At 55.4% G+C, this 24,460-nt stretch overlaps 2 protein-coding genes across 9 annotated transcripts; one reads left to right on the forward strand and one right to left on the reverse strand.

Annotated features, from left to right (window-relative positions):
• Positions 1 to 1,229: 1,229 nt before the first annotated feature.
• On the forward strand, positions 1,230 to 14,650 carry DOK4 (docking protein 4). Of its 7 annotated transcripts, XM_061174362.1 has the most exons (11): positions 1,235 to 1,404; positions 5,241 to 5,410; positions 6,426 to 6,534; positions 7,064 to 7,310; positions 10,869 to 10,976; positions 11,135 to 11,249; positions 11,515 to 11,634; positions 11,729 to 11,918; positions 12,617 to 12,755; positions 12,923 to 13,046; positions 13,164 to 14,650. In XM_061174362.1, exons 4-11 carry the CDS (start codon positions 7,245 to 7,247, stop codon positions 13,280 to 13,282), a joined length of 981 nt encoding a protein of 326 aa, XP_061030345.1. In that variant the 5' UTR covers positions 1,235 to 1,404; positions 5,241 to 5,410; positions 6,426 to 6,534; positions 7,064 to 7,244; the 3' UTR covers positions 13,283 to 14,650. The 7 variants fall into 7 exon arrangements, with proteins under 7 accessions (XP_061030340.1, XP_061030339.1, XP_061030344.1 ...); XM_061174357.1 differs by having other exon boundaries at positions 1,230 to 1,404; positions 6,255 to 6,534; positions 12,923 to 14,650; XM_061174356.1 differs by having other exon boundaries at positions 1,230 to 1,404; positions 12,923 to 14,650.
• Positions 14,601 to 23,043, reverse strand: POLR2C (RNA polymerase II subunit C). Of its 2 annotated transcripts, none has more exons than XM_061174363.1 (9): positions 22,830 to 23,041; positions 22,597 to 22,646; positions 20,356 to 20,424; positions 20,161 to 20,213; positions 17,236 to 17,364; positions 16,737 to 16,788; positions 16,438 to 16,606; positions 16,218 to 16,292; positions 14,601 to 15,622 (listed from the first exon to the last, which is right to left on the reverse strand). In XM_061174363.1, exons 1-9 carry the CDS (start codon positions 22,913 to 22,915, stop codon positions 15,478 to 15,480), a joined length of 828 nt encoding a protein of 275 aa, XP_061030346.1. In that variant the 5' UTR covers positions 22,916 to 23,041; the 3' UTR covers positions 14,601 to 15,477. The 2 variants fall into 2 exon arrangements, with proteins under 2 accessions (XP_061030346.1, XP_061030347.1); XM_061174364.1 differs by having other exon boundaries at positions 15,542 to 15,622; positions 16,192 to 16,292; positions 22,830 to 23,043.
• Between the last annotated feature and the right edge of the window lie 1,417 nt (positions 23,044 to 24,460).

Genomic DNA, 24,460 nt, shown 5'->3' on the forward strand with positions numbered 1-24,460 from the left:
GAAACAGCCCCCTAAGAAGTTCCGTGGGCAAGACTAGGCCAGGCTGAGGCCCAGTGTCTATGAGGCAGGGGCATGGACTCCATGGGTGAGTGCTGTGGTCCTTGGGCCCTGGATAGCTTGGAGGAAGCTTCTCTAGAGTGGGATTTCCTTTGAGGAAACCTGGACAAGGGTTGGACTGGGAGGCATTTTCATTTTTTAGGATTTCAGTTGTTTAGGTGTGGCCTTTTGTTTAGTTTTGTATATTTGGTGTAAAGCAGTGGTTAGTGTGCATTAGAATCACCTAGGGGCTTGTTAAAACGCAGATTTCTGGGCACTACTAGAGATTCTGATTTTGCAGGTCTGGGCTGGGGCAGGGAATTTGCATTTCTAACAAGTTTCAAAGTGATGCTGATGCTGACCCGTCACTTTGCAAACCACTGGTGTAGAAGGGTGCAGACAAGAAAACCTGTAGGGTGACACAGTCCCTCCTGTGGGGAGGCCCTAGGCAAAGTCCTCATCCCTGCCTGGCACAGCTGGGGAGGCCTGTGGTTTGTGATTCCAGCAGGGCCGTGACAGGACACCTGTGCAGGACTGAGGGGTAGTGAGGAGAGTGTGTGTGCTGGGAGGTGATGGAGGGCAACGGGGCTGGCACTTGAGGGCAAAGTCTCGGGGGTACGTAGGATGGGAGTACTGGGTGTTTTGAGGGCGGTGAGGAGGGCAGGGGAGGAAGGAGAGGCTGGCAGACTGCTAGGGGAGCTGACAGTCTAGGAGAGAGGCGCGTACGAAGCTACTGGATTCTGCGGGGGTGGGTGGGGCGATAAGGAGGTCACTGGGGGTCCTGGCTAGGCTGTGGACGGCCCCGGAAGTCCTGTAGGGGATAGGGGAGCAGTGGATGTGTGTATGATTCCTGTAGAAGTTGTCGGGGTGGGGGCTGAGATCTGGGGGCTGGGAGCTGATGTGGTGTTCAGCTTTCAGGGGCTGAGAGGCGATGTGAGATTGGAATCTGGGGCCCAGGGAGGGGCGGTGAGGCTGAGCCGGGGTACCGAGGGCTACCTGAAGGGGCCGCGGAGGCGAGCTGGGGATGGCGACGGTGGTTGGTTGGGGCACGGGGAGGGAAAGGAAGCCGGGGCGGAAGCGCGTGTCCCTCGGCTCGGAGGAATACGGCGGGGGCGGGCCGCCGGGGGGTGTTGCCGCGCCGGAGGGGCGGGGCGGGGCGGAGTGGCTGGAGCCGGGCTGCTGTGCAGCGCCGCCGAGTCCCAGCCCGAACCGAGCTGGGCGGCTGCACCTCCCTAGCAGTCCCCACCCGGCGCCGGGCGCTGCCGCCACCGCCACCCCGCCGCCCCCGCCGGCCGCGCCGTGACGCGGGCATGAGCCTGGCCCGCCGCCCGCCGAGCCAGCGCCCCCAGCAGGGGCCGCGGCGCCCAGGTAACTAGGGGGGCGCGAGGCGGGGAGGGGGCCTTAGGCCGCGCCGGAACCCTCGAGACCCTCGGCGACTCCAGCCTGAGAACTCTCCAAGCCCGTGGGACCTTCCTACCCTGTGGGGGGCCTCAGGGGTCCACCTCCAAAAGCCAGCCCCGGCCCCTGAAACTACCCCCTAAGCTCCACCTACGCCCAGCTCTCCTCTCCAGGGGAGCCCAGGTCGGGGCCTGACCTCACGCCTACCCCACACTCACTCATCGGAGGAGCCCAGGCCCCTGTACTCCCTGGCCCTGGGCCTGCCATCCCGAAGGGGCATAACCCTGCGCATCACAGCCCCCATCCTCCTCCCACCCTTCCTGCTCCCGTGGCCTCCTGCTCTCTCAGCCCCCACCCCCAAATTCCAACACTTACTCCATCTGCCCCGCTACTGCCCACCCTACCTGCAAATGGTTCCTACCCTACAACTTAAAGGAGGAGCCAGCTGCCTCCTTTCCTTGATTCTTCTTCCCTGGTCCTGGGGTCCTGTCCACTTTCTCTCCCAGGACACCCAAAGCCCTGCTTCCAGTTAAATGCTTTCTGTCACTGCAGAGGGGCATGAGCGGAGGCTGGGCACCTGGGTGATGTGGGCAGAGCAGGGCCTCTGTGCAGTCTCCCTGTCCCCAGCCATGGGTGCGTGGCAGTTGCCAGGCAACTTGGATGGAGGGTTTCGGGGGTAGGGGGCTGAGAGTCAAGGGCGGTGACAAGGCCTGGCAGGATTCACAGCAGCAGTCCGAGGCTGGGCTTATTTATTTAGTGCAGATTCCTTTCTTGCCCCTTTCAGGGGATGTGGCTCCAGTGCAGGCCATTCCTGTCCCCCATCTGGGATGGGTCTCAGGAGCTGTGCCCCCTCCCGCCCAGTTACCTGCCCCTCTGAGCCTGGGCACTGGCTACTTCTAGCTCTTCCCTCTCAGGCAGGGCAGCAGAGCTGGGCATGACCTCATCCAACAACTGGGGCCAAGGTGGGGCCACCTGGCCAGGCCTGGACACAGTGTCAGCAGTGCTGTCTCGCATCCCCCGGATCAGCTTTGAACCAAACTGTGGGTCTGGGGCCCAGGGAGATGGGAACCCACTGCTGCTCACACAGCTCTGGAAGCTGAGCTGGGTCTGACCAGGTGGATATTGATGGTGGTGGGAGAAAGGATGAGGAGAACAAGTCCTGGAGATAATTATGTTTTCAGTCCCCAAATACCGAGCACCTACGCCACACTAGGCACCATTCTAGGTGCTGGGATGGAGCCATTAACTAGACAGACACGGCCTAGCCATCAGGAAGCTGACATTCTAGGGCGCTGTAGGAGACAGGGAGTGGCCGAGTAGCAAATCAGCGGATGAAGAGGCAAACCCTATGGTGATATGTGGGGACAGTGAAACTGGGTGTTGCAATAGAGGCTGACTGGGGAGCTCCTTTGGCCAGCGTGGTCTGGGAAGACCTCTCTGAAGTGACGGTCTTTGAGCTGAGACCTGAATGATGCAGTAGAATGAACCTTGGACCATCTGAGGGAATAGAGTTTTAGGCAGGGAACAGCAAGTGCAGTGATCCTGCGTGGGTAGGAGTTAGGCATGTTGAAGAACAGAAAGAAGGCCAACCCTGGGGGAGATGAGGCTGGACGGGTGGGCAGGCAACCTGGAGAGAGCGGAGTGGCAGTAGTGTGGAGACATAGCACCACTTTCCTAACTGGAGGGCTGTTCAGATGTCCTCTCCTCCCGCCAGTCTTCTCTGCCCAGTTGTTTTTTTTTTTTTTAAATAATTAATTAATTTATTATTTATTTTTGGGTGCGTTGGGTCTTCGTTGCTGTGTGCGGCTTTCTCTAGTTGCGGTGAGCGGGGGCTACTCCTGTTGCGGTGCGCGGGCTTCTCATTGCGGTGGCTTCTCTTATTGTGGAGCTCGGGCTCTAGGTGCGCGGGCTTCAGTAGTTGTGGCTCGTAGGCTCTAGAGCACAGGCTCAGTAATTGTGGCTCATGGGCTTATTTGCTTCACAGCGTGTGGGATCTTCCCGGACCAGGGCCTGAACCTGTGTCCCCAGCATTGGCAGGCGGATTCTTAACCACTGTGCCACCAGGGAACCACCCCCCCCAACCCCCACCCCCCGCTGGTTTTTGATCTGTCTTTGCCACCCATCTTGGGACCTGCAGTGTTTCAGGTGGTGGTTGCTTGTGGGGATTTGCATGGGTGGAGGTCAGGGGTGGGGCCGTCTGGGGAGGGGATGACCTCCTCCTGGCCCCTGATAATAATCACACAGGGGTAGAGAGGACCAGGCAGGTGATGGGAAATGTCCCTCGTGCCGGAGAGAATCCCCGCCAGTGGGATCTTTGCCGGGGGTGGAGACAGCGAGCGTCAGTGAGACGGTGTCCAAGTGTCCAGATAGGGCTGTCCCTGAAGCCCTGATAAGATCCGATCTGTCATGGGGTGGGGAGGCCCAGCCAGGCAGGCAGCCGCTCCCGCTCAGTCACTGGTTGCCAACAGCAGCGGGTAGCGTTTGTTCTGGAGCCAAAGCCCCCAGGCAGAATCGAGGTGCAGGGAGGGGTGCTCAGACGGCTGCCTCATGGGGCAGGTGAGCAGCGGGCCGCTCCCCACCCCTCTGCTGGGCACCAGGGAGTCCCCTGCCCCCTCCGCACAGGACACCTGCCCTTCCTGGGAGAGGGGGGCTCCTCCTCTTTGTGGAGGAGCCAGTGGTGGCCTGGTCCAGGGCAGGGACGGTCTCTGGTTGAGCAGCTGCTTCGATGCCAGGTTGGGAGGAGGAACGGGGGTCCCTGCTCCCTACCGCAGTGCTGAGGAGGCTGCTGGGCGCCCTGCGTAGCCCCTCTGGGTGCTCAGAGCTGACCTTGCACACCTGAGACCGCAGGCCCTCTCCAGCTAGCGGGGCCTTTTCCCCTGCTCTAGGCTCGTGAGAGGCAGAGCTGGTGATTGTTCAGGAGTGATGGGGAAAGTGGCCCCAGGTGCGGCGGGGCGGGGGCTGCCTTCCCAGTTCCTGGCCTGCTGAGCTCAGCTGCTCTCCGTCCCTTGATGCCTCATGGGGTCCGCACAGGCTCAGCCTGGGGGCCACTTCTGTTGCTTAACACAGTGCAGTCCCTTTGGGGCATGGGTTGGCTCTGGGTGCCCCCTCTCACCTTGTCCCCATTGCCCATCAAATTTGTGAGTCTACCTATTGGCCCTTCCCCCTCTCTCCCTCCTCCCCAACTCCCCTTTGCTCTACCACTTTGGGCCCCAGCGTGGGTCTTGCTCTTGCATATTCATTAGGGACTGAGTAAGGTCAGCACCACCTGTGACTCCAGGCCAGTGTGAGCTGCCAGGCCCTTTGACACCCAGGCTTCCCCTGGAAGGTTGCTCTTCCCACTTGTTTGTCTCTGTGGGTTTATTTCTAGGGCATGGGGTGTGGGACGGTGGACAGACATGGCAGAGGTGCTCCTGAGAGCTTGGTGACTGCAGTCACTCAAGGGGTGCCGCTGAGAAGGTAACTGGTGGAGCCAGGAAGGAGCAGGCCTGCACTGGGCAGGTGGAAGGCTGGGTTAGGGTGCTTTCACAGCCCTCAGCTGGGCAGCAGCTCTTGCAATAAAAACAGCCCTTGGGGTTTTCAAGGCAGAAGCTCTGGGTCCAACGTGGGCAGGCAGGTGCCTCATAGATTCATTTCCTCATTTAAAATAGGTGGATTTATCCTCATTTTTTTTTTAACTGATGGGGAAATTGAGGCGCTGAGGAGTTAAGCGGCTTATGCAGGACCACCTGCCAGTTCGATTCATGTTCCTGGCTGGGCCACATCTCCGGCTGCCTTGTATGAACCCAGGGGCCCCGTGTTTGCTGCAGGTGTGTTCTGAAAGGGGCCTTCCATGCTGTGGACCCTCAGCCAGTAGCCAGCCAGCTGGCATCTTGGAGGGGGCTTTTACGGAGCTGGTCCTCGCTGTGGGGACAAGGCAGCCCCAGGCGGTGGAGACAGAGCTGGGAAAACTTACTCTTCTCTGAGTGCCAGCACCCAGGTATGGCAAGGATGTTGGGGGTCAGTGCCAGGGAGGGTACCCCACGCTAGACCTTATAGGAGGAAAGCAGACCACTTGGGTGTGGAAGGGTCTTGGCCCCCAGGGAGCTGGGAGAGGGCGAGTGGATGGGCAGGGGTGCTGAAGAGGCTCTTGGGGTACAAGGGGCATAGGGAGCACTACCGTCTCTGTCCCTCTGCCTGTTTTCGTGTGCTCACTGGGGTAGTCACATCTATTCCTTGTTAGGGACTCGACAGGCCTCCAGAAGATTAATTAATGCCAAGCTGCTGGCAGCTCCAGCAGGATGCTTGCCCCAGGGCCCTGTCCTGGCAGCACAGATGCCCAGCTGACCCCAGAAATGCTGCTCCGTTCCCACCCAGCGATCCTGGAGACGGGGAGCCATGTTGCTGGCACAGCCCTGCCTCTGAGCCTGGATGGCAGAGAAGGCTTAGGTGGTGGCAGGCAGCCAGAGCCATGTGGCAGGGCATTCCATCCCCAGGCCTGCCTCCATCACCCACTCCGGAACTTATTTGTCCCTGGCTGAACCCTGGGCTTGCTGTGTGACCTTGGCCATGCTGCTTATCCTCTCTGGGCAGCTTTCTTTTCCCCAACTGTAAAATGATCTAGAATGGATGTTGGACTGGGTCATCACTGAGACACCTCCCCCCTAAGTCTGAGTCTTCGTTATCTGGTAATCTGCCTGATTCTGAGAGCCCCTGACGGCATCCCTTTTCCCGATGCATATTGACTGCCCCTTGGTGCCCCTCAATGTGGTCCAGCTTTGTCCTCTGCCCCAAGCCCAGGTGATTGCTAGTTCTCCATGTAATTAACTCCTGCCTGTGCTTAGGACGTGGGGCACCGCAAGTCCTGGCCAGACCCAGTGCCCTCACAGACCAGCCCGACCTTCCCAGCGCCAGGGCGAGGTGACTGCTTCCACAGTGGCCACCTCCAGCCTGCCCAGCACATTCCTCAGGCTTATCTGAGAGCCCGCCCCACTGGACTCTGCCCTCCCACCCAGGAAGCAGCACCCAGACGAGCTGCTGAAGAGTTCCAGGGGCAGAGAGCAGGGCCTGAGCGGGCTTGAGGTGACGAGTCTCAGCCTCTTGCCTGGAGCTGAGGAGAACCAGGTATAGAATGGGGTGGGGCAGAGGGACTGGGGGGTCTGCTGAGACTGACCAGGCAAGTTGTCTAACCTCGGGGAGCATGGGTCCCAGAATCTGTGCCATCTCCCAAGAGCCCCATCTCTGGGAAGGCTTTCCCACGTGGAGGCTCCTGTGCACAGGAGGGGGGCTTGCTCTAAGTTTACCCCGAAGTTGTAGCATGCGATAGGGCCCGACAGCAGCTCCGGGGCCACCTCCTTTCCTCTGCCCGCACCTCCACAGCAGGAGCCAGAGCCAGTCCTCCCAGGAAGGGGTTAACCGCCAGCCCCAGCCGTGAGGGAGGGGACTGGGCTGGACCATTTTCCTCGTAGCTGCCTCCACCTCGGTTTTCCTGAATGGTTCTGTCGTCCTGGGGTGGGGAGGGAAGGGAAGGAAGAAGGGCGGGCTGAGAGAGGAAGGGAGGGAGGAGTGTGGGAAGAGGAAGGAAGAAAGAGCGAGACAGCCAGGGGAAGAGAAAGATGTCACTGTGTAATCTCCCTGTCATTTTTACTTCCAGCAGGCTCCGGGCGAAGGAGCTGCTAGAACAATGCTGAGGCGGCCAAGGTGAGGAGCAGCCCACGCGGCAGCCCCGACGGAGTATCTCGAACAGGTGATCGGAGGAGCCAGGAAACCGAGGCCACCTGGGCATCCCTCCCCTCGCCTGGGCCGGCCAGAGCCTCAGAGACGGTGGAGAAACCATGGCGACCAATTTCAACGACATCGTCAAGCAGGGCTACGTGAAGATGAAGAGCAGGAAGCTCGGGGTGAGCCACCTCCAAGGGGCCCTGCCAAGGAACTTGGTCTGGCGACTGGTGGCGTGTCCGGGGTGCGCGGCTGCCCGCCTGTGGCCCGGCATCGTGCATTGCTGGTCTCGAGGCTTCTGGCCAGCGGGCTGCCCAGCATGTGCCTGGGCCCGGCTCTGCCTGCTGCAGCTCCTGCCCCAGCCGGGCTGGCTGGCTGGCATCCCAGCGGCTGGGCCAGCGGTGGCAGCCGATGGGCAGGCGGCTCCCCTGCTATTGTTGAAGTTGTCGCCAGGGCAGCGGCTGGAAATGCCGGGCTGTGTCCGAGCTGAGACCGGCTTCTCACTTCCCCTTGCCATCACCTCCTCATTCCCTCCCTCCCCTCTCCTGGCCTCTTTGCTTTTAAGTACCTCATCTCCCCTGCTTCCCATTGCTTTCTGTGTACCGGCGGCGGCGGCGTTTATTTATTTATCTTTGGTGGTTGCTTTTCCAGTTAAAAAAAAAGCATTTGAGAAGGAGAGTGGTTGGTTGCTGGGGGGAGGGCAGTGGTGGGAGGGGTGCAGAAGCTGGCGTTTCCGTGGTTTATGAGAGAGAACCTGGCCGGGTGGCCCGTGGCACTGGGACAGGCTGCTTTCCTCCCAGATGTTGGAGGTGGCTGGGGGCTTGGAGGGCCTGTGGAGATGAGGCCTCAGACACACCTTTGCTGGGTGTGCACCCTCTCCCACCCCGTACTGCTGGAAACCCCCCAAAAGGCATGAGCAGGGGCCCCAGGGACCAATTTAATCATCTTGGTGAGATTGTCCCGAGAGCGGCCTTTATTCCCGGACCCTCCTCCCTCCTCCAGTGAGGGGTCTCCCCAGTAGAAAGGAAACCCTGGTGACTGAGGTGGCCCAAGTCTTGTGTTTTACCTGGGTCCCCTGCCCTTCCTTTCCCCCTCCCCCATGGCCTTGATGGGGTGGGGGGATCTGACCGCTCAAGGCTTCCTGGCTCAGCTGAGTGGGGTGGGGGAGGAGCGGGGCTCTGATACTCAGCTTCCCTGCCTGCGTAGCAGACAGAGCTGGACTGGCCTTGGAGCAGGGTGCTTCTTGCTCCTCCTTCCCCTCCTGTGGCCCTCCCCCGCGGGGCCCCTGTGGGAGGCTCTTCTGTCCGGGCAGGAGGCAGCCGCTTAGCTGGTGGGCATGTTTGGGGTCTTAGCTGGATTTGGACTGTATCCCAACCTGGGCCGTGGTGGCCATCGGCCACCTTGTTCTTGCCCTGAGAGAAGGATGGAGCCCACTTGGTGCACAGAACAAGGAGAAGAACTAAGGCTGAGGTGGGGAGGCAAGGGGGTGGGGGCCCAGGTTCTAGTGTGGCGACTCGTTCCTGAGGGCCCAGACCTGTCAGGTCCCCAGGGGCCAGCTGGGCTGCGGCCCTGTCCAGAGCAGAGCTTCCCAGGAAGGCAAGCCACTTGGGGCGGCCGCTTGGGCTCAGAACCAGGCCTGTTCCAGGGGAGGCCTGGGAACCCATGGTGGGCACAGTCAGGGGGAGGGTTTAGGGGCTGGGGCGTGGCGAGGCCCAGTCTGGAATCGCCTGCGCTCAGGGAACCCGGCTTCCCCCTGCAGACCTGCTGTGAGGGGCTGCAGCCACCCAGCTGCTCTTGTCCCGGGGCAGCCATTCTTGCCTCAGCCCACAGAGGTGAGGGGGGAAGAGCTGGAAGAGATCAGGAGCAGATCCTCCTACCTGCCAGGGCTTTCCTCCCAAGGCAGAGCTCTGGCAGAGTGTTTCTGAAGCGCTGATCAAAGACCTATGAGAAGTGGGGAAGGAGGGCTCTTGAGCGCAGTGGCTCCCTGGGGCTCTGTGTGTGTGTGCTGCGTGTGTGTGTGTGTGTGTGTGTGTGTGTCCTGTAACCAGGCAACCGGAGTGCTTAGGCCCCCAGGACTTCTGCCCCTGCCTCTGCAGACTGCATGGAGCCCATCCTGGCAGGGCATATCTGGGTCGGCAGCATTCGTGCATTCATTCATCCATCCATCCATTCATTCACGGTCCCTTCATATGATCATTCACTTGTTCAGCAGAGGTCTGTTAATGAGGCGACTGGGATGTGAGGATTCTGAGAATAAAATACAGTCTCTGCCCTAAAGGAGCTCCCCAGCTGAGAGCTGAGGCCTGCTGGGGTTTAGGTGGATAGACCAGGGGCTGAGCCAGGGTCATGGGGGCAGGGACAGACATGTCTCCTAGTCTCAGGGGCCAGAAATAGCCTGGTTGTGAGTAGCTTCTTGGGATGGGGACTGCCTGAGCCCACTGCACCCTGGGATCCTGCCTGCTGAGGACCTGGTACCCACGCAGCAGGGCAGAGAAGGGGAGGGGCCTTGAGCCTGTGGCCCAGAGGCCCCTTCGCCTCCTCTGCTCTGGGCCCCTCAGTCCCCCCACTGTTTGCCAGTGAGAGGAGCACTGGAGATTCCTGGGGAATGGCTCTGCCAGGCTTCTGGAGTACTTGCTGAAAGAGTGGGTACATCCCAGCCAGACTTTGGGCTGGAAGAGAGCCTAAGGTGGGAGGGAGGGGGCCATGGGAGGAAGAGTCAGCAGCCCAGGCAGGTGGCTAGGGCCACCCCTTTGGGGGGGGGGGTGTCTGACAAGCCAGTTTGCCCCTTAGCCCCGGAGAGTGGTTGGCTTCCTGCTCCCTGGCTCTTGCCTCTTGGATGGAGTCCGTGAAGCTATAGAGAATTTGGGTGGATTTAGGTACGGGCAGTGGTCGGGACAAGGAGGGAACCTTGCCCGGGAAGGCACCATGCTCTGGGGTAACCCCAGGTTCTTGGCTCTGCTCCTTGACCTCTGAGAGCCTCTGGTTTCCCAGCTGGAACAGGGACCTAACCCTGATTCCCTACACTCCAGGGTTGGTCAGAGAATGAAAAGAGAGGGTTAGTGAAAGGTCCTAGAGACAAGAGGGGGTGTTACCCACATCAAGAGCCCTCCCCCGGCTCTAAGAACAAGGGCCACGGTGCTGTGCAGGCTGGGACCGGGCCAGGGCCTAATCCCTGTCCCCGCGGCGCTGCCTCTGTCGTGGCGGGTGCTCCTGGGGCCCTGGGCAGAACCTTAGCGCAGCGGGCTCCCAGGACAGCCCTGGTTCTAGGCAGCCTGTTTTAAATACCCGCTCTGCCATTCATTAGCTGTTACTCAATTTTTGGGTGCCTCATTCCCTGTCTATAAAGTGGAGATGATAATAGAAGCGACCTCAAGAGTGACCCTGAGATTAAATGTGAAGAGTGCTAATAACAAAAAGTACAAATAGGAAGCACTCAATAAATGTTGGCTACTTACGTTAAACCCAGAGCTGAGCTCATAGTAAACAGTAACTCAGGAGCACCCTTTATGGAACAGCCTTTCAGAGCCAGCCAAGAAATGACTGACTTTTCAATTCGGGGAGGGGCCTCTTCCCCCGGGCAGGGTGTCATGCTGGTGTCAGCTGTCCCCAGGTCTCTTGGGCCTGAGCTCCCTGGAAGGCTGTGCGGCACCGCCCGCTGTGGTAGGCAGGGGTAACTCCAGGGTCACCGGCTGCTTTGGGAGTGGTCCGGGGTCTCATCCCCCTGCCATCTTGTCCCACAGATCTACCGGAGGTGCTGGCTGGTGTTCCGGAAATCCTCCAGCAAGGGGCCCCAGCGGCTGGAGAAGTATCCAGATGAGAAGTCAGTGTGCCTCCGAGGCTGCCCCAAGGTTAGGGGGCCTGGGCCCTAGCTCTCCCAACCTGTAAGCAGTGATGATTTGTTCAGAGTCCTGAGGGCCAAGAGGACCCTCCGGGGGGTGGCAAAGCCGTGGGGGATGCAGAGGGAGGTGCTTCAACCTGGCCGAGTATCTTGTGGATGGTGTTCCAGGTGACGGAGATCAGCAATGTCAAGTGTGTCACACGGCTCCCCAAGGAGACCAAGAGACAGGCAGTGGCCATCATATTCACCGACGACTCAGCACGTACCTTCACCTGCGACTCAGGTGAGGGGATGCGGCTGCAGGCTGTGGGCTGGTCAAGGTCCAGTTGGTAGGAGGCAGAGCAAAGGCTTGCCCTGCCTGGGTATGATGTGTGTGGGTGGAGGGCACCTTTGAGGGAGCAGCCCCAGGATGAGGTGGGGCAGGCACGCAGAACCCACTGGCCTTGCCCTCTCTGCCTGGCGGGGTGGGATAACTCCGGCTGAAGCAGATGGGGTGGGTTGCTGCGGGCCCCTGAGCTGGCAGCACGATGAGGGACTATCTTCTCCAGAGCTGGAGGCAGAGGAGTGGTACAAGACTCTCTCTGTGGAGTGCCTGGGGTCGAGGCTCAACGACATCAGTCTGGGAGAGCCGGACCTCCTGGCCCCAGGAGTGCAGTGCGAGCAGACAGGTGAGGCCTGGCGCTGGCACGGGGTGGGGGTGAGAGGGAGACTCCCCCCCGGTCCCCCACAAAGCTCCAGGCCCACTTGTCCACTCCCATCCAGATCGCTTCAACGTCTTCCTGCTGCCCTGCCCCAACCTGGATGTGTATGGCGAGTGCAAGCTGCAGATCACCCACGAGAACATCTACCTCTGGGACATACACAACCCCCGCGTGAAGCTCGTCTCGTGGCCCCTCTGCTCACTGCGCCGCTATGGCCGGGATGCCACACGCTTTACCTTCGAGGCTGGCCGGTAGGACCCACTCGCCTCCCTGCCGTCCAACCGTGGTCATGATGGTAGCTGCCATTCACTTGTGTCGGGCACTGTGCTGGAAGCTTAAGTTATTTATCAGCATAGCATGCTGAAGGGGAACCCATTTTACAGATGAAGAAATTGAGACTCACAGCAGGTAGGTCAAGTGAAGCTGTTTACCAAGTCAAACTGCTCAGGCTCTAATCAGATGCTGGCACTGGCATTGACTAGCTCTGTGATTGTGGACCTGAGTCTCAGTTTCCTCCTCTGTCAAATAGGGGATAATAAAAGTACCTAACCTCATAGATTGGGTTATGGTAAGGACTGGGTATAGCTTGAACCCTGGAGCAGCTTGCCTAGACTCAAATTCTGTATAATCCACCGTGTAACTTTCGTTGTTACCTTCTGAATGCCTCAGTTTCCTCATCTGTAAAATGGCTTGAGAGAAATTATAATAACGAGGAAACTGTAGTAGCACACAGACCAGAGTGGGGTGGTGGGGAAAATGGAATGGATTAATCCTTGTAAAGCATTTAGACCCCCACCTGGCACATAGAAACTGTTCAGCACATTTGAGCTGGGTGGTCAGACCCTCAGATGACAGCCCTGCCTGTTCCCAGACGAGAGCCTGACCATGCATGTGCACACACATGGGGGCATACCCACCACCTGGCTCTTGGTGCTACTTGTGTCCCCAGGATGTGTGACGCTGGGGAAGGGCTCTACACCTTCCAGACACAGGAGGGGGAACAGATTTACCAGCGGGTCCACAGTGCCACCCTGGCCATCGCCGAGCAGCACAAGAGGGTCCTGCTGGAAATGGAGAAGAACGTGAGGGTGAGGCAGTGCGTGTCCCAGTGCAGGGGCAGGCTGGCGGGCGGGCGGGCCGGGGGCCGGGGGCCGGGAGAGTGGCAGCTGTCTCCAGCTGGTGTGTCTGGTAGAGGCAGGCAGGGTCTTGGGCTGGCTGCTCTGGGCTTAGCCACTGACCCTTCTCTGCCCCACAGCTGCTGAACAAGGGCACGGAACATTACTCATACCCCTGCACGCCCACTACCATGCTGCCCCGCAGTGCCTACTGGCACCACATCACAGGTTCCCAGAACATCACTGAGGCCTCCAGCTATGCCGGTGAGTCACTGCTGGGCCCCACCCCTACCGGCCAGGAGGCTCTGTGGAGGACAAGGCATGTTGGGCAGGGGCCTTCTGTCCCGGGCCCAAGGCCTCAGCCTGCCTCTGTGTCCACAGGTGAGGGGTATGGGACGGCCCAGGCCAGCTCAGAAACGGACCTCCTCAACAGATTCATCCTGCTAAAGCCAAAGCCCAGCCAGGGGGACAGCAGTGAGGCCAAGGCCCCTTCCCAATGACGGCAGAGCTGGCACGCACAGATGACCACTGGGGCTGCCTGCAGCGTATCGTGGATGGCATGGAGGGGCTGTGGGCCAGGAGCCTGGGGAAAGGGAGCAAGCGGTCCCTTCTTTGCCCCCGAGGGTGAGACTGGACCAAGGCAAAGGGCTGGCCATGCCACCTGAGCATGTGTGAGGGGCTGGAGCTACCATGGGACTATATACTGTTAATGATTTTAATATATATGGCTTATGACGTATTCTATATTAATAAGATTCCCCCTCTGACCCTCCCTGCCACCACATACACATTTTTTAATCCCATGACCAGGCCACAGTCAAGGCTGTTTTTGAATGTGAGGGCAGCGGTTTCCCTGTCCCCCATGGTACCAGCCCTCCTGCTGCCAGGACCTGAGCTGCCAGGGCCAGAGGAGGGAGACACTCCACACTCCGGGCTGCTGCGCTGGCTGCTGGCTTTTCCCAAGCAGCCCAGGGGCGGAGACAGCAGGTGGCTTCTCAGTCCCTCTGGGCCTAGAGTGGCACAGGAAGGATCCGAACTTACACTGTGCCACTTGGTAGCCTTGCACTTGGAGTTTTCAGCAGAGGTGACATCTGGTGACACCTCAGGTGAAAATCTGGTTTGAAAATGGTTTCTGCCCAGACTCCTTCCTGCTTAGCAGGCTGAGGAGACGCCCTGGGGGTGGGGGGTGCTGGTTACATCAGCCCGGGGAGGACAGCCAGTCCCGGGCGCTTTCCTGCCCCTGGGCCAGGCCGGCCGCGCAGGAGGATTGCGGGGAGTGGGGAGCGCCCTGCTGCCTGCTCTCAGTGACCGGCGTGGGCAGTGCTCCCACAGAGGGAGCCCCTCTGCCTGTCTGGCCTCCCTCCGGCAGCCAAAGTACTCAGAAGCCGAGACCTCCCCACTTCCTCCTCCACATGGTGCTGAGGCTCCCTGCTGAAATGCAATTAAAGCAACTGATTTTCTAGTGCTGGTATTTACTGACGACCGTGCAGAAGGGCTATCTTTTTACTCACATCAAACCTTTGGTTGCGTGTGTGTTGGGTCGTTTTGTTTTTAATATTTTAGGGTTCTGATTTGAGGGAACAGACCTTCTTGTAAATAACCATTATTCAAGTCGTGGCAGGAGGATGATAAAGCAAGAGGCCCCCTCCGACAGAGCACCGGAGCCCGGGAGGTGGCCACAGCCCGCTCAGCTCTGACCCTGACCCAGGGAATGACCACCTAGAGGAATAAGCTAGCCTGAAGAAGGGAGCCCAAAGGCCACGGAGGGGAGGCAGAGCTGGCTGGCTTGGTTAGTGGCACGATGACGCATGAAGGCGATTACGTACGTTTTGCTCTTTATTGCCAAAAATAAAAACTTTAAAAGACAACTACTGTTAATAAATAACCCTTCCTTTTTGTACTAGATCTCTGGTTTTCTCCAGGCTGTTCCTGCCAGGCTGCCTAATTAACTGCTTTGGGTTTGTTCCTACCTATAGGGCTAAGTGGCCAAGGCCAGACCTCCATGAGGGCCCTTGCCCTCCCCCACAAATTAAATAACCTGGCCGTTGTTGGTGACGTTCAAAACTCATAGGTAGAGAACAAAATACAAGGTTTACTGGCGGGAAGAGGGGGATAGCCTGGGCCTAACACTACTCTCAAAGGGACTACTCTCAAATTAGGGACACTTGGGAATTTGAGTGAAGAACCAGGCTGGCCGGGGCAGTGACTGCAAGGGCTCACGGGGCCTGAGTGAGGGTTCTAGATTCAGCGCTAACACAGAAGCCTAAGGTACAACAGTGAACATTCCAACTTGTGAACAGAAAGGATTTGAAGTAAAGAACTGAAATACCCAGAAGATGAGAGTTCAGCTCATTGGTTCTCAACAGGGGAACGCCGTGGCCCCCTGAGGCACACTGGGATACAGGGCAGAAGGGACGTTCCGGGCAGCACTACTGCCCATCAGCAGGCAGGGCCGGGGACGCTAAATATCTGGGAAGGGACTGTCCTGCCTCCAACAGCAGTGCTGGCCCTGGTAATCTGTGACTGCGCAAGGCTGGGATGGACCTACCCTTCCCCGCTGCTACCTTTCTAATTGGTACTGAAGGCTTGCCAGGAAGCTTGAGCAACAGCTGTCCAGTCCCCAGGAGCCAAAATCTGGAGTCTCAGGAGAGACCTAAAATTCAACTGCTGTTCTGCTGAAACAGGTGAGCTGCAGCTAGTTTATGGTCAGGACGTCACTCTGGATCTCGTGGCTTAACTGGGTCTGTAAATCACTCAGCTTCTTCTTTAATCCGGACAGGGCTGACAGGACAATGGTTTCAGGGCGCAGAGAGCCACAGGACTCCACGTTGTAGTAAAACCTGAGAGGCAAGAGTCTGGTGAGAGCCTCCATGAGGCAGGCCGGCCTGAGCTATGGCCACGGGCCCGCCTCCCTCCTGGGTCCTGACTCCTTTCTCCCCATGAACTCGACCTTGCCCCAGGGATGACCTCCATCCAACCTCTTAGAAACAGTGGTCCCAGGGCACTTTGCAGGACCTCGAGGAGGCCACGGCTACCTCAAAAAACTATCTCAAAACACCTGTGTATGGATGTATTCCACACTGACGGAAAAGAGAAAGTAAGCAGTGTCACCTGCTCCAGCGTTTTCATGTTCGTCACTAGAAGGCTCTGGTCAGTTTTGGGCCCTAGGTTTGATCCTAGGTTGATCTTTCTTTGGGAGCTGAAAAATCAGACTAGGAACAGTCTGGCTAACTGGAGGGTCCCCCTTCCCCCCCAGCAACCAAAAGGGGGATGATAATCTGCCTGGATGTGCACAGACCGTGGGTTCAGCAGTTACCGGCCCCTCCTCAGCTGAGGGGAACCGGGATGGGCGGGAAAGGGTCTCCCCAACTCAGGCTGCATCAGAACTGTACGTCCTTACACACGTTACCTTCAAGTGCCAAACCAGGCTCTCACCTCTCCGGCTTGCCGTTGGGGTCGTAGGGCGCCTGCGACTCATCCTCGTCCAGCTCCGAGTACTCACTCTTTGGCCTGAGGTCAAACACGGACCAGCACAGGCTGCTACTGCCGCTTTGAGGGCAGCTGTGTCTCATAGTGAGGCTGCCCCATCTCGGTCACCAGGAGCCATTTCCACACCCGCCCACCCTGCCTGCCTTCACTCCCAGCAGGAACATACCACTCCTCCGGCTTGGGGTACACCGTGTGCCTCAGGGCGTTGTCGGGATCGTATTCAAAAGCCACGCCTGCAGTCGGGTTCCACTTGGCGTGTTCCTTGCCAAAGCCCTTTTTGGCGTAGGCGCGAAGTCTCAGCTCCTGGCCCTTTCTCAGCTTGACGATGAGGATGTCTGCGGGGAGATGTGAGTCAGTCGAGGGCCAGCAGAGGCACAGTTCTCCACGGTCTGACCTGCAGTGCCACTGGAAGACCGGGCAGCACGAGAGACTGGGTCTGGTCTCTGCCCCTCTCGGGCCCCTTACCATCCTGCTCCACGTAGTCATTGGGGTCATTATCTCGGTTCCGGGACGTCACCTGCAGGGAGCCCAAACAGAGGCACTTATTAGCCGCTGCTCATCTCCCCACGCACCTCTGCCGGCACCCACCTTCCGGCACCTCCAGACCGCAACCTGCCGAGCCAAGGAAAGGATGCCTGAGAAGGCGGTGGTAGAAGTGCCTACTAGGACCCAGTCTGTGCTGGTTACTGGCCTCTAACCCCTACCTCATGGCTTTGTGACAACCTCCCCAGTCAAAACAGTACCGTGGCCTTTAAAAGGGTCCTTAGGGGGCAGGGCCCACAGCACCAATGCTTTTGCCCACGCTGGCAAGAGTCCAGAATTATTAGCACTTCTAGGCATCAGGCTTAGGTTAAGGCAGAGGGTAACACAGGGAAAGTCGGTGTCTTATAAGAATCCACCCCAGTCTGGCCCACTTGGAGCCAGGAGAAGAGCAAAGGTCCTGGGTAGGGAGGGTGTTCCTGACCGGAATGACCCGGGGGCTGTTGGAGATGAGGTCTCGAGACGTGACGTGACGCGTCTGGTCTTCGTTGCACCGCACGTCGAGGGTGAACTCCACCGAGCACTCGGGGCAGAACTCTTCACACGTACAGTCCTGAGGCAGGAAGAGAGGCAGGAGTGAGTCTGCGGAGAGACGGCGAATCCTGGCTTGGCTCCCCGCTTCTAATACCCTGTTCCTTAAGGTTCTTCATCTGGGAAAGGGTGGATCACAGCCTCCAGGCTCTCTTGGGCTGTGTCCATCTGCACACCATTCTCAGGCTGCTCAAGGGCAGGTGCGTCCCAGCTCAGAGACCCCCTATACGCTGGCACCCACATGTCCTTCCCACCCCTCGCTGCCAGGCCACGGCCGGGAGACGCACTAACGTCTCACCCTGCCCTCGGGTGCCCTTCCTCAGAGAACCAAGGCGGTAAGAAGGAAGCGGCTTTCACACTGCATAGTTCAGCATCCCCTGAGCTAAGTGGACTAGCCTGGGAATGCAATGACCATTTAAAATAAAATAATCCAGGGAACAATAGAAAAAAGTACATTTTAAGTTCCAGACTACTGACCTTTTCTTAAAAAATTTCATACGGAAATTTTTTCACAAAAGCAGAGAAGAGTGTAAGAGACTGCCACAACGTAAGCATCACTTGGCTTCAATAATTCTCAAGTTTGCCATTCTTTACACTGATTCTTGAAAAACTCCCGTATTAGAGATTAGCTGCTATCGTTTAACTTCAGGCAAGAAGAGAGTTACTAGAATGTAATCAAGCAAACTGTTCTCCCCCTCACGCTAGTGAGGAAAACCCAACCTATTTTCGATGTTTTCAAGACAATGAGGAAGATCTAGGGGCCATACCTGGATAGTCTGCAATCACACACAGGTGAGACGGGAAGGCAACCTAGACCCTTGAGACTGAATCACTCACAAATATGAAATTAAAGAATCAAAATGTAATGGAAGACAAAAATATGAAAAGGTACTTAACCTCAAAAAAAATAATAATAAAAAGAAAGGACTCTGTTCAAGAGATCAAGAGACTAAAGAGGCGCAACAACTGAATGCAACGCACGGATGACAGAGCCGCAGACAGAAAACAATTAAGGGGAACTCCCTGGCGGTCCAGTGCTTAGGGCTCCTCGCCTTCACTGCCAAGGGCGCGGGTTCAATCCCTGGTCAGGGAACTAAGATCCCGCAAGCCGCGTGGTGCAGCCAAAAAAAAAAAAAAAGGTAAGGACATTTTGAGGATAACTAGGAAAATCTGAATTTAGACTGTAGATAGATAGTACAAATCAGGGCTAATTTTCCTAGGCATGATAAGTGTGGCTATGTAGGAACATATCCTTATTTTTAGGACATGCATGCTGATGTAGCTAGGGGGAGAAATGTCATGATTTCTGCAACGTTCTTTCAGATGGTTCAGCAAAAATCACATCTATATGAAACACAAAGCAAATATAGCAAAATATCAACAACTGGAAATTACAGGTGAAAAGACAATGAGTATTTATTCTACTTTTCACTTTTCTGAAGATTTTCAGAAAAAAAAAAAACAAACAAAAAAATCCATACCATCTTTGTTCAGTAAATGCAATACTAGAAACAAATTTAATGGAAGGAACTGTTAGGTCATGGGGGATGCATATCTTTATATAAGATATTGACTAACTGGTCTTCAATTGGTTGTACAACTGTCTTCACCAATATATGTGATGTTTTATTTCTTAAAAACAGACTCTGGAGACGTGAAGCAAAATGGTGAAACGTTAAAATGTGATAACCGGTTTGGTGGGAGCATGCCTATTTGTTATATTAGCTCCACACTTTGCTGTGTGCTTGAATAGTTCTTTTAAAAAACACATATAAATTTACAAAATATATCAAATTAGCCACCATAAAAATGACGTGCCCTTGGGAATATTAAAAAATGGGCTGGGCTTCCCTGGTGGCGCAGTGGTTGAGAATCTGCCTGCTAATGCAGGGGACACGGGTTCGAGGCCTGGTCTGGGAAGATCCCACATGCCGCGGAGCAACTAGGCCCGTGAGCCACAACTACTGAGCCTGCGCGTCTGGAGCCTGTGCTCTGCAACAAGAGAGGCCACAATAGTGAGAGGCCCGCGCACTGCGATGAAGAGTGGCCCCCGCTTGCCGCAACTAGAGAAAGCCCTAGCACAGAAACGAAGACCCAACATAGCAATCAATCAATCAATCAATCAATCAATAAATCTTAAAAAAAAAAAAAAAAAGAAAATGGGCTGATTCAGGATCACCTAAAGCCATCAAGAAGGAATAGTCTCAAGCTGTTAACTAATGCAGCTCTGGTGAAAGGATGCAGGTAACCTAATCCTGTCCTACACTCTCCCTAGTTCTAAGTCTGTTAACGTATCATGGAAGTGCAAACCTGGCCCTAGAGGAAGGGAGCCATGTTTAACTAGCAGAACTCACGGGGTGAGGCATAAACCTGCAGGCGCCAGTACCCTGGTCACTCAGGTGCTGCTCTGTGGGACAGCTCTCACTCCCTCTGCTCCTTGTCCTCACCCCCTAACCTTCTGTCGACTCCCTTTAGCCTCCTAGGCCCCTGTCCCTGGGAAGAGATGCTCTGCAATGCAGAGTCTGAACAGATCAGATGCTGAAGAGGAAGAGCTCCACCCGTTCCGTATAAATGGGCATCCAGGAGTACGCCCCCTCTTATGTGGCTGGCTAATGAGACTCCCCGATGCCCCTTGAGACTAATCAATCTGAGGTCCCATCAGAACCAAAGACCAATCAATGCCTGCTTTGGGCTCTAGACAACATCTCCACATTGTCTTTCTAAAAGCTGAAAGCAAGATGTCGGGAAAAATTCCTGTAAGAACTAAGGTTCCCTGCCTCCCCCCACTCCCGACCTTCCACCCAAGCACACAGCATACCCGGGAGTACTGCAGCTTGTCCACAATGTCGTCACTCGTGAGGGGAATTAATCCTGGAAGACAGAAAAGCACGTTAAAGAAGGCCAAGGGGCCCAGCCAAAAGGAGAACCCAGAAGTCCCCCTGGGAGTGAGAAGGCTTCCTCCTCTGACACCAGCACAGCCCCCTCCCTTTAACTCTCCAAACCCAGCACTCACCAAGCCTGTGAGCAATGAACTCGTCGTGAAGGACTGAGGAATTGGCATCGATCTGAACCCAGTCAATTGCTAAAGAATGAAGGAAGCAGAAAAGGAGACATGCAGTTTAGCCACCACATTCATCTAAAGACTTAAGAGCAATGGTTCTCCAGATTTAAAAATCATCTAATGCTTATGAAATTGCAGAGGCCTGGCCACGCTGCCAGAGACTCTGATTCCACAGCTCTGGAGTGGGGACCAGGAAGCTGCATTTTAACAAGAACCACGCACACCACACCCTACTTCCCTGCTCAGGTGGATCTGATGCAGAGAGTTCCCTGTACCACCCAAAAAACACTGACTTATTAGAGAATACCACGGGAGTGGGAACATGTTTCTTTGAGCTGAGTATTTCTGTGGGAAGCACTTAAATCTGCTATTCATGCCAACACCAAATCCAAGAGCACCTGAAAGTTAGACAAACCTCACAGAAGTAACACAGACTTATGGTCCACATCTCATTTTATGATACAGTGACCAGATTACGCAGATTACTCAATTTAATACTTTATTATCACTCAACCAACTAATGCTTACAGAATCCTTTAATGAGCAAGGCATACTAAGTATACAACCCAATCCCTACCAGCAATGAGCTAGTAGGACGGTAAGAACTGTACTTGTCACACACGCCTGACTTAAACACACATTCATTCATTCATAAATAAACATCTGCACATAAACAATTAAATTCATTAATCAAATGGCACTGGCGCCCAATTGCCCAATGAGGGGCATGGACACTAGGTACGGAGGTCAGAAGAGGACCACACATGACCTAGCCCCAACCTGCTTTGTCCTATGCTTCCTATTGCTTCCTCAACCCAAACCAAATAAGGACCACGAGCCAAGCTTTTCTGCCTCTGCGTCTTTCCTCCCACCGGCACGCCCTTAATCTCTGCTGTGCAGCTGAAAATCGTCTGAGCCTCCTATAAACCAAGCCTTGCCTGCCCTCCATGATACAGAGACGAACACTCTGTCCCTGTAAGCTCCTCCCTCCCAGAACTCTGTCCAGACTTCTCTTAAGACACCTGTCATATTTTGCCTTGTGTTATATTTGTGTGTCTTGTCTCTACCTCATGCTTCAAAAATTCCTTGGGGCAGGGTCTTCAGATGTCTTAACTTCTGTATTCCTAGCTGGGGCCTGGAATGCACCAGGTGCTCAATATTATTTGTGGGAAAAGTGGCACTTAGAATGTCAGGGCTGCATCGTAAAGCACAAGTCCCTCATTTTACTCATGATGGAACTAAGGCCCCAGGACATGGAGTGATTAGGCAGAGAAGGAGGACCAGCCCTCCAAGCTCTGAGTTGAAAAAGTCTCTGGGGGTGGTAATGGTGGAAAAACTATAATGTTCTCTTCTTTACCAATCATTTGGCCTGCTTATTTCCTTAGGAGTTTGCACGCTTGATGCAGCAACTATGACTTACATTTCTTTTTCCTAACCCAAACTCTCTGAGCTGACACTCAGAAGATATTTGTAGTGTATCTGTAAACGTGTAGAACACCTAGTGCAGAGTGGCTGGAACAAAAGCAGAAACAGATTCTCCCTCTTCTAGGCGCCAAGGGCACTGTAGCTATGCTTCTCCTTAATTGATCCAAAAGTCTGTCTTGCATTTGGGTTGTCTGTGAATTCATCTTTCCCCTACAACTTCACTGTGAGCCTTCGGAGGGCAGGAACCCTGTACTTTACAGCTCTGCGTTCCCAGTGCCTAGCACCACTGCCTGGTGCTTACATGCTCCCTAAATACAGTTGACGGAACAGATTCACATCTACAAGTACCAGACACTCACTGAACACAATGCACAGAGGTTACCCCCTTAATACGTGACATCACCCTGATAACTACTATTAGTGTCCGAACGTTAGAGAGGAAACTGTAGCACACAGTTTAATAACTTGCCCAAATTTCACAGAGACAGTAAGTGAAAACAGTATTCAAACCCAAGTCCACAGACTCCTGAACCCGTGCTCTCCACCAACGCACGTGGAAGAGTGGAACTAAATAGCCCGTGGGAGCCAGGGAGGTGACCAGAGTGGCCCAGGGCCAAGGGCACTGGGTCTAATCAAGTCTGCAGCATTACTGTTCTCTCAGCGCCCCCATCCCCGGCCCACACCAAGGCTGGAGGCAGGAGCGCCAAGGTATGGGGAGGGTTGCGGGGGAGACCTGGTGGCCCTGGCAACGAGGCGGGGGTCGCTTACCTATTATGGGCACCTCAGCGATGAAGACCCTCCGGATAGAATTTGCCACCCTGAGGAATGAAAACCAAGCGGCGTGTGGGCACCGCAGCCTCGACAGGCCGGCCCCGCGACCCACGGTTCCCAAAGCGAAAGCCCTGGCCCGGGGGCCAGTTCTGGAAAGATGACCCCCGCCCCACCTAGGCTGGGGCCCGCGGCTCTCCAGAGCCGCCAGCCTCTTCCCTCAGCAGCCTTACGCCAGGTCCGTATTCTCGATGATGAACTTGACATTCTCGTCGGTGAGCTCCGTGATCCGCACGGTAGGCTGGTTGGCATACGGCATCGCGCCCCACCACTCGCTCGGCCTCCAGCGTCAGCTGTACTGCGCCTGCGCCAACGCCGCCACCGGAAGTCGGTCGAAGCGGCCTTGCCGCTTCTGCGGAGAGGCGCTTAGAACGCCACCTGCTGCTCGGAGGCCCAATGTTTTTTCCACCCCCGCCCCCTTCTCTAAAGGGCACCAGGTTAAACCATTTGGAGGGCGACTTGGCAAAACATGCACACGCGCTTGACTCAACAATAACACTTCTAGGAATTCACACTGCAGAAGTACTTGCAGTTGTAAGCAAAGATACATCTGCAAGGACGTTCACTGCAGCAGTCTGTACCAGAAGATAAAACTACTTGCCCACTGACAGAGACCTGATTAAATATACAAACATAGGAATACAGTAACGTTTTTTAAAAGAATTAAGTCTGTACATTTATGGAAGAATAAAAGTACAGTCGGTCCTCCGTATCCAAGGGTTTTGAATCCGTGTATTCAACCAACTGAAGATCAAAAAAAAAAAAAAAAAATTTCCATAAAGTTCCAAAAAAGCAAATTTGCTGTATGCCCAGCAACTATTTATATAGCATTTACATTGTATTTACAACTATTTACATAGCATTAAACATTGTATTAGGTATTATAAGTAATCTAGAAATAATTTAAATTACATGGGAGGACATGTGTAGGTCATATGCAAATACTACACCATTTCACATAAGGAACTTGAGCATTCACAGGTTTTGGTGGGGAGCAGGTGTCCTGGAACCAATCCCCACAGATACCAAGGGATGAACGTACACTTTAGCAAAGTGTACTTGAACAATAGGTTTATACCCTTTCCCTTCCACCCCCCAAGTCTGGATCATGCACTTCTGAAACTGCAGGAAGATACAATGCTCTTTAATGTATTGATATCATCTACAGTTCTGTGTAGCTGCAGTGGGTGGGTATGAGTTCTTCATCTCTGCATCTCCAGTGCCTGGCAGTGTGCGTCTCATAGGTTGAATATTCAATAAAGAATTACCAAAGTCCCCTAAACAGCCTAGAGAGAGGTTAGAGTGGGCTTCAAAAAGGTGGCAGTAGCTTTTTTTTTTTTTTTTTTGGCCGAGCCGTGTGGCTTGTGGGATCTTAGTTCCCCAACCAGGGATCGAACCCATGCCCCCTGCAGTGGAAGCACAGAGTCCTAACCACTGGACCGCCAGAGAATTCCCAGATGGCAGCAGCTTATACAGAGAAGCCCTAAAATAGAACTTGGCAGGGGACAACATTTAGGGGGCAGAAGAAGAGTAATCAGAGGAGATGAGGAGGAGTTTGCCTTAGCAAGGAGTGACACCTCCTCCTGAGACAGAGGGGACGAGCACTGAGGGGGCCCTTGCTACACAGCCTGTGTCATCTCAGTAAATTAAGAATTAAAGTAGTCTTCTGAGTGTGAGACAGATGCTATAAAGGAGAGAATGGAATGAAATTTGGAATAGCTACTGCAGGGAACTTGACAGGATGTCGAGGTAAAACAATCAGAGAGGTGCAGAAAGGGCCCAGAGGAAGGTACACAAGAAGAGA

This window comes from Eubalaena glacialis, chromosome 18 (assembly GCF_028564815.1).
Source record: "Eubalaena glacialis isolate mEubGla1 chromosome 18, mEubGla1.1.hap2.+ XY, whole genome shotgun sequence".
Taxonomy (NCBI): Eukaryota; Metazoa; Chordata; class Mammalia; order Artiodactyla; family Balaenidae; genus Eubalaena; species Eubalaena glacialis.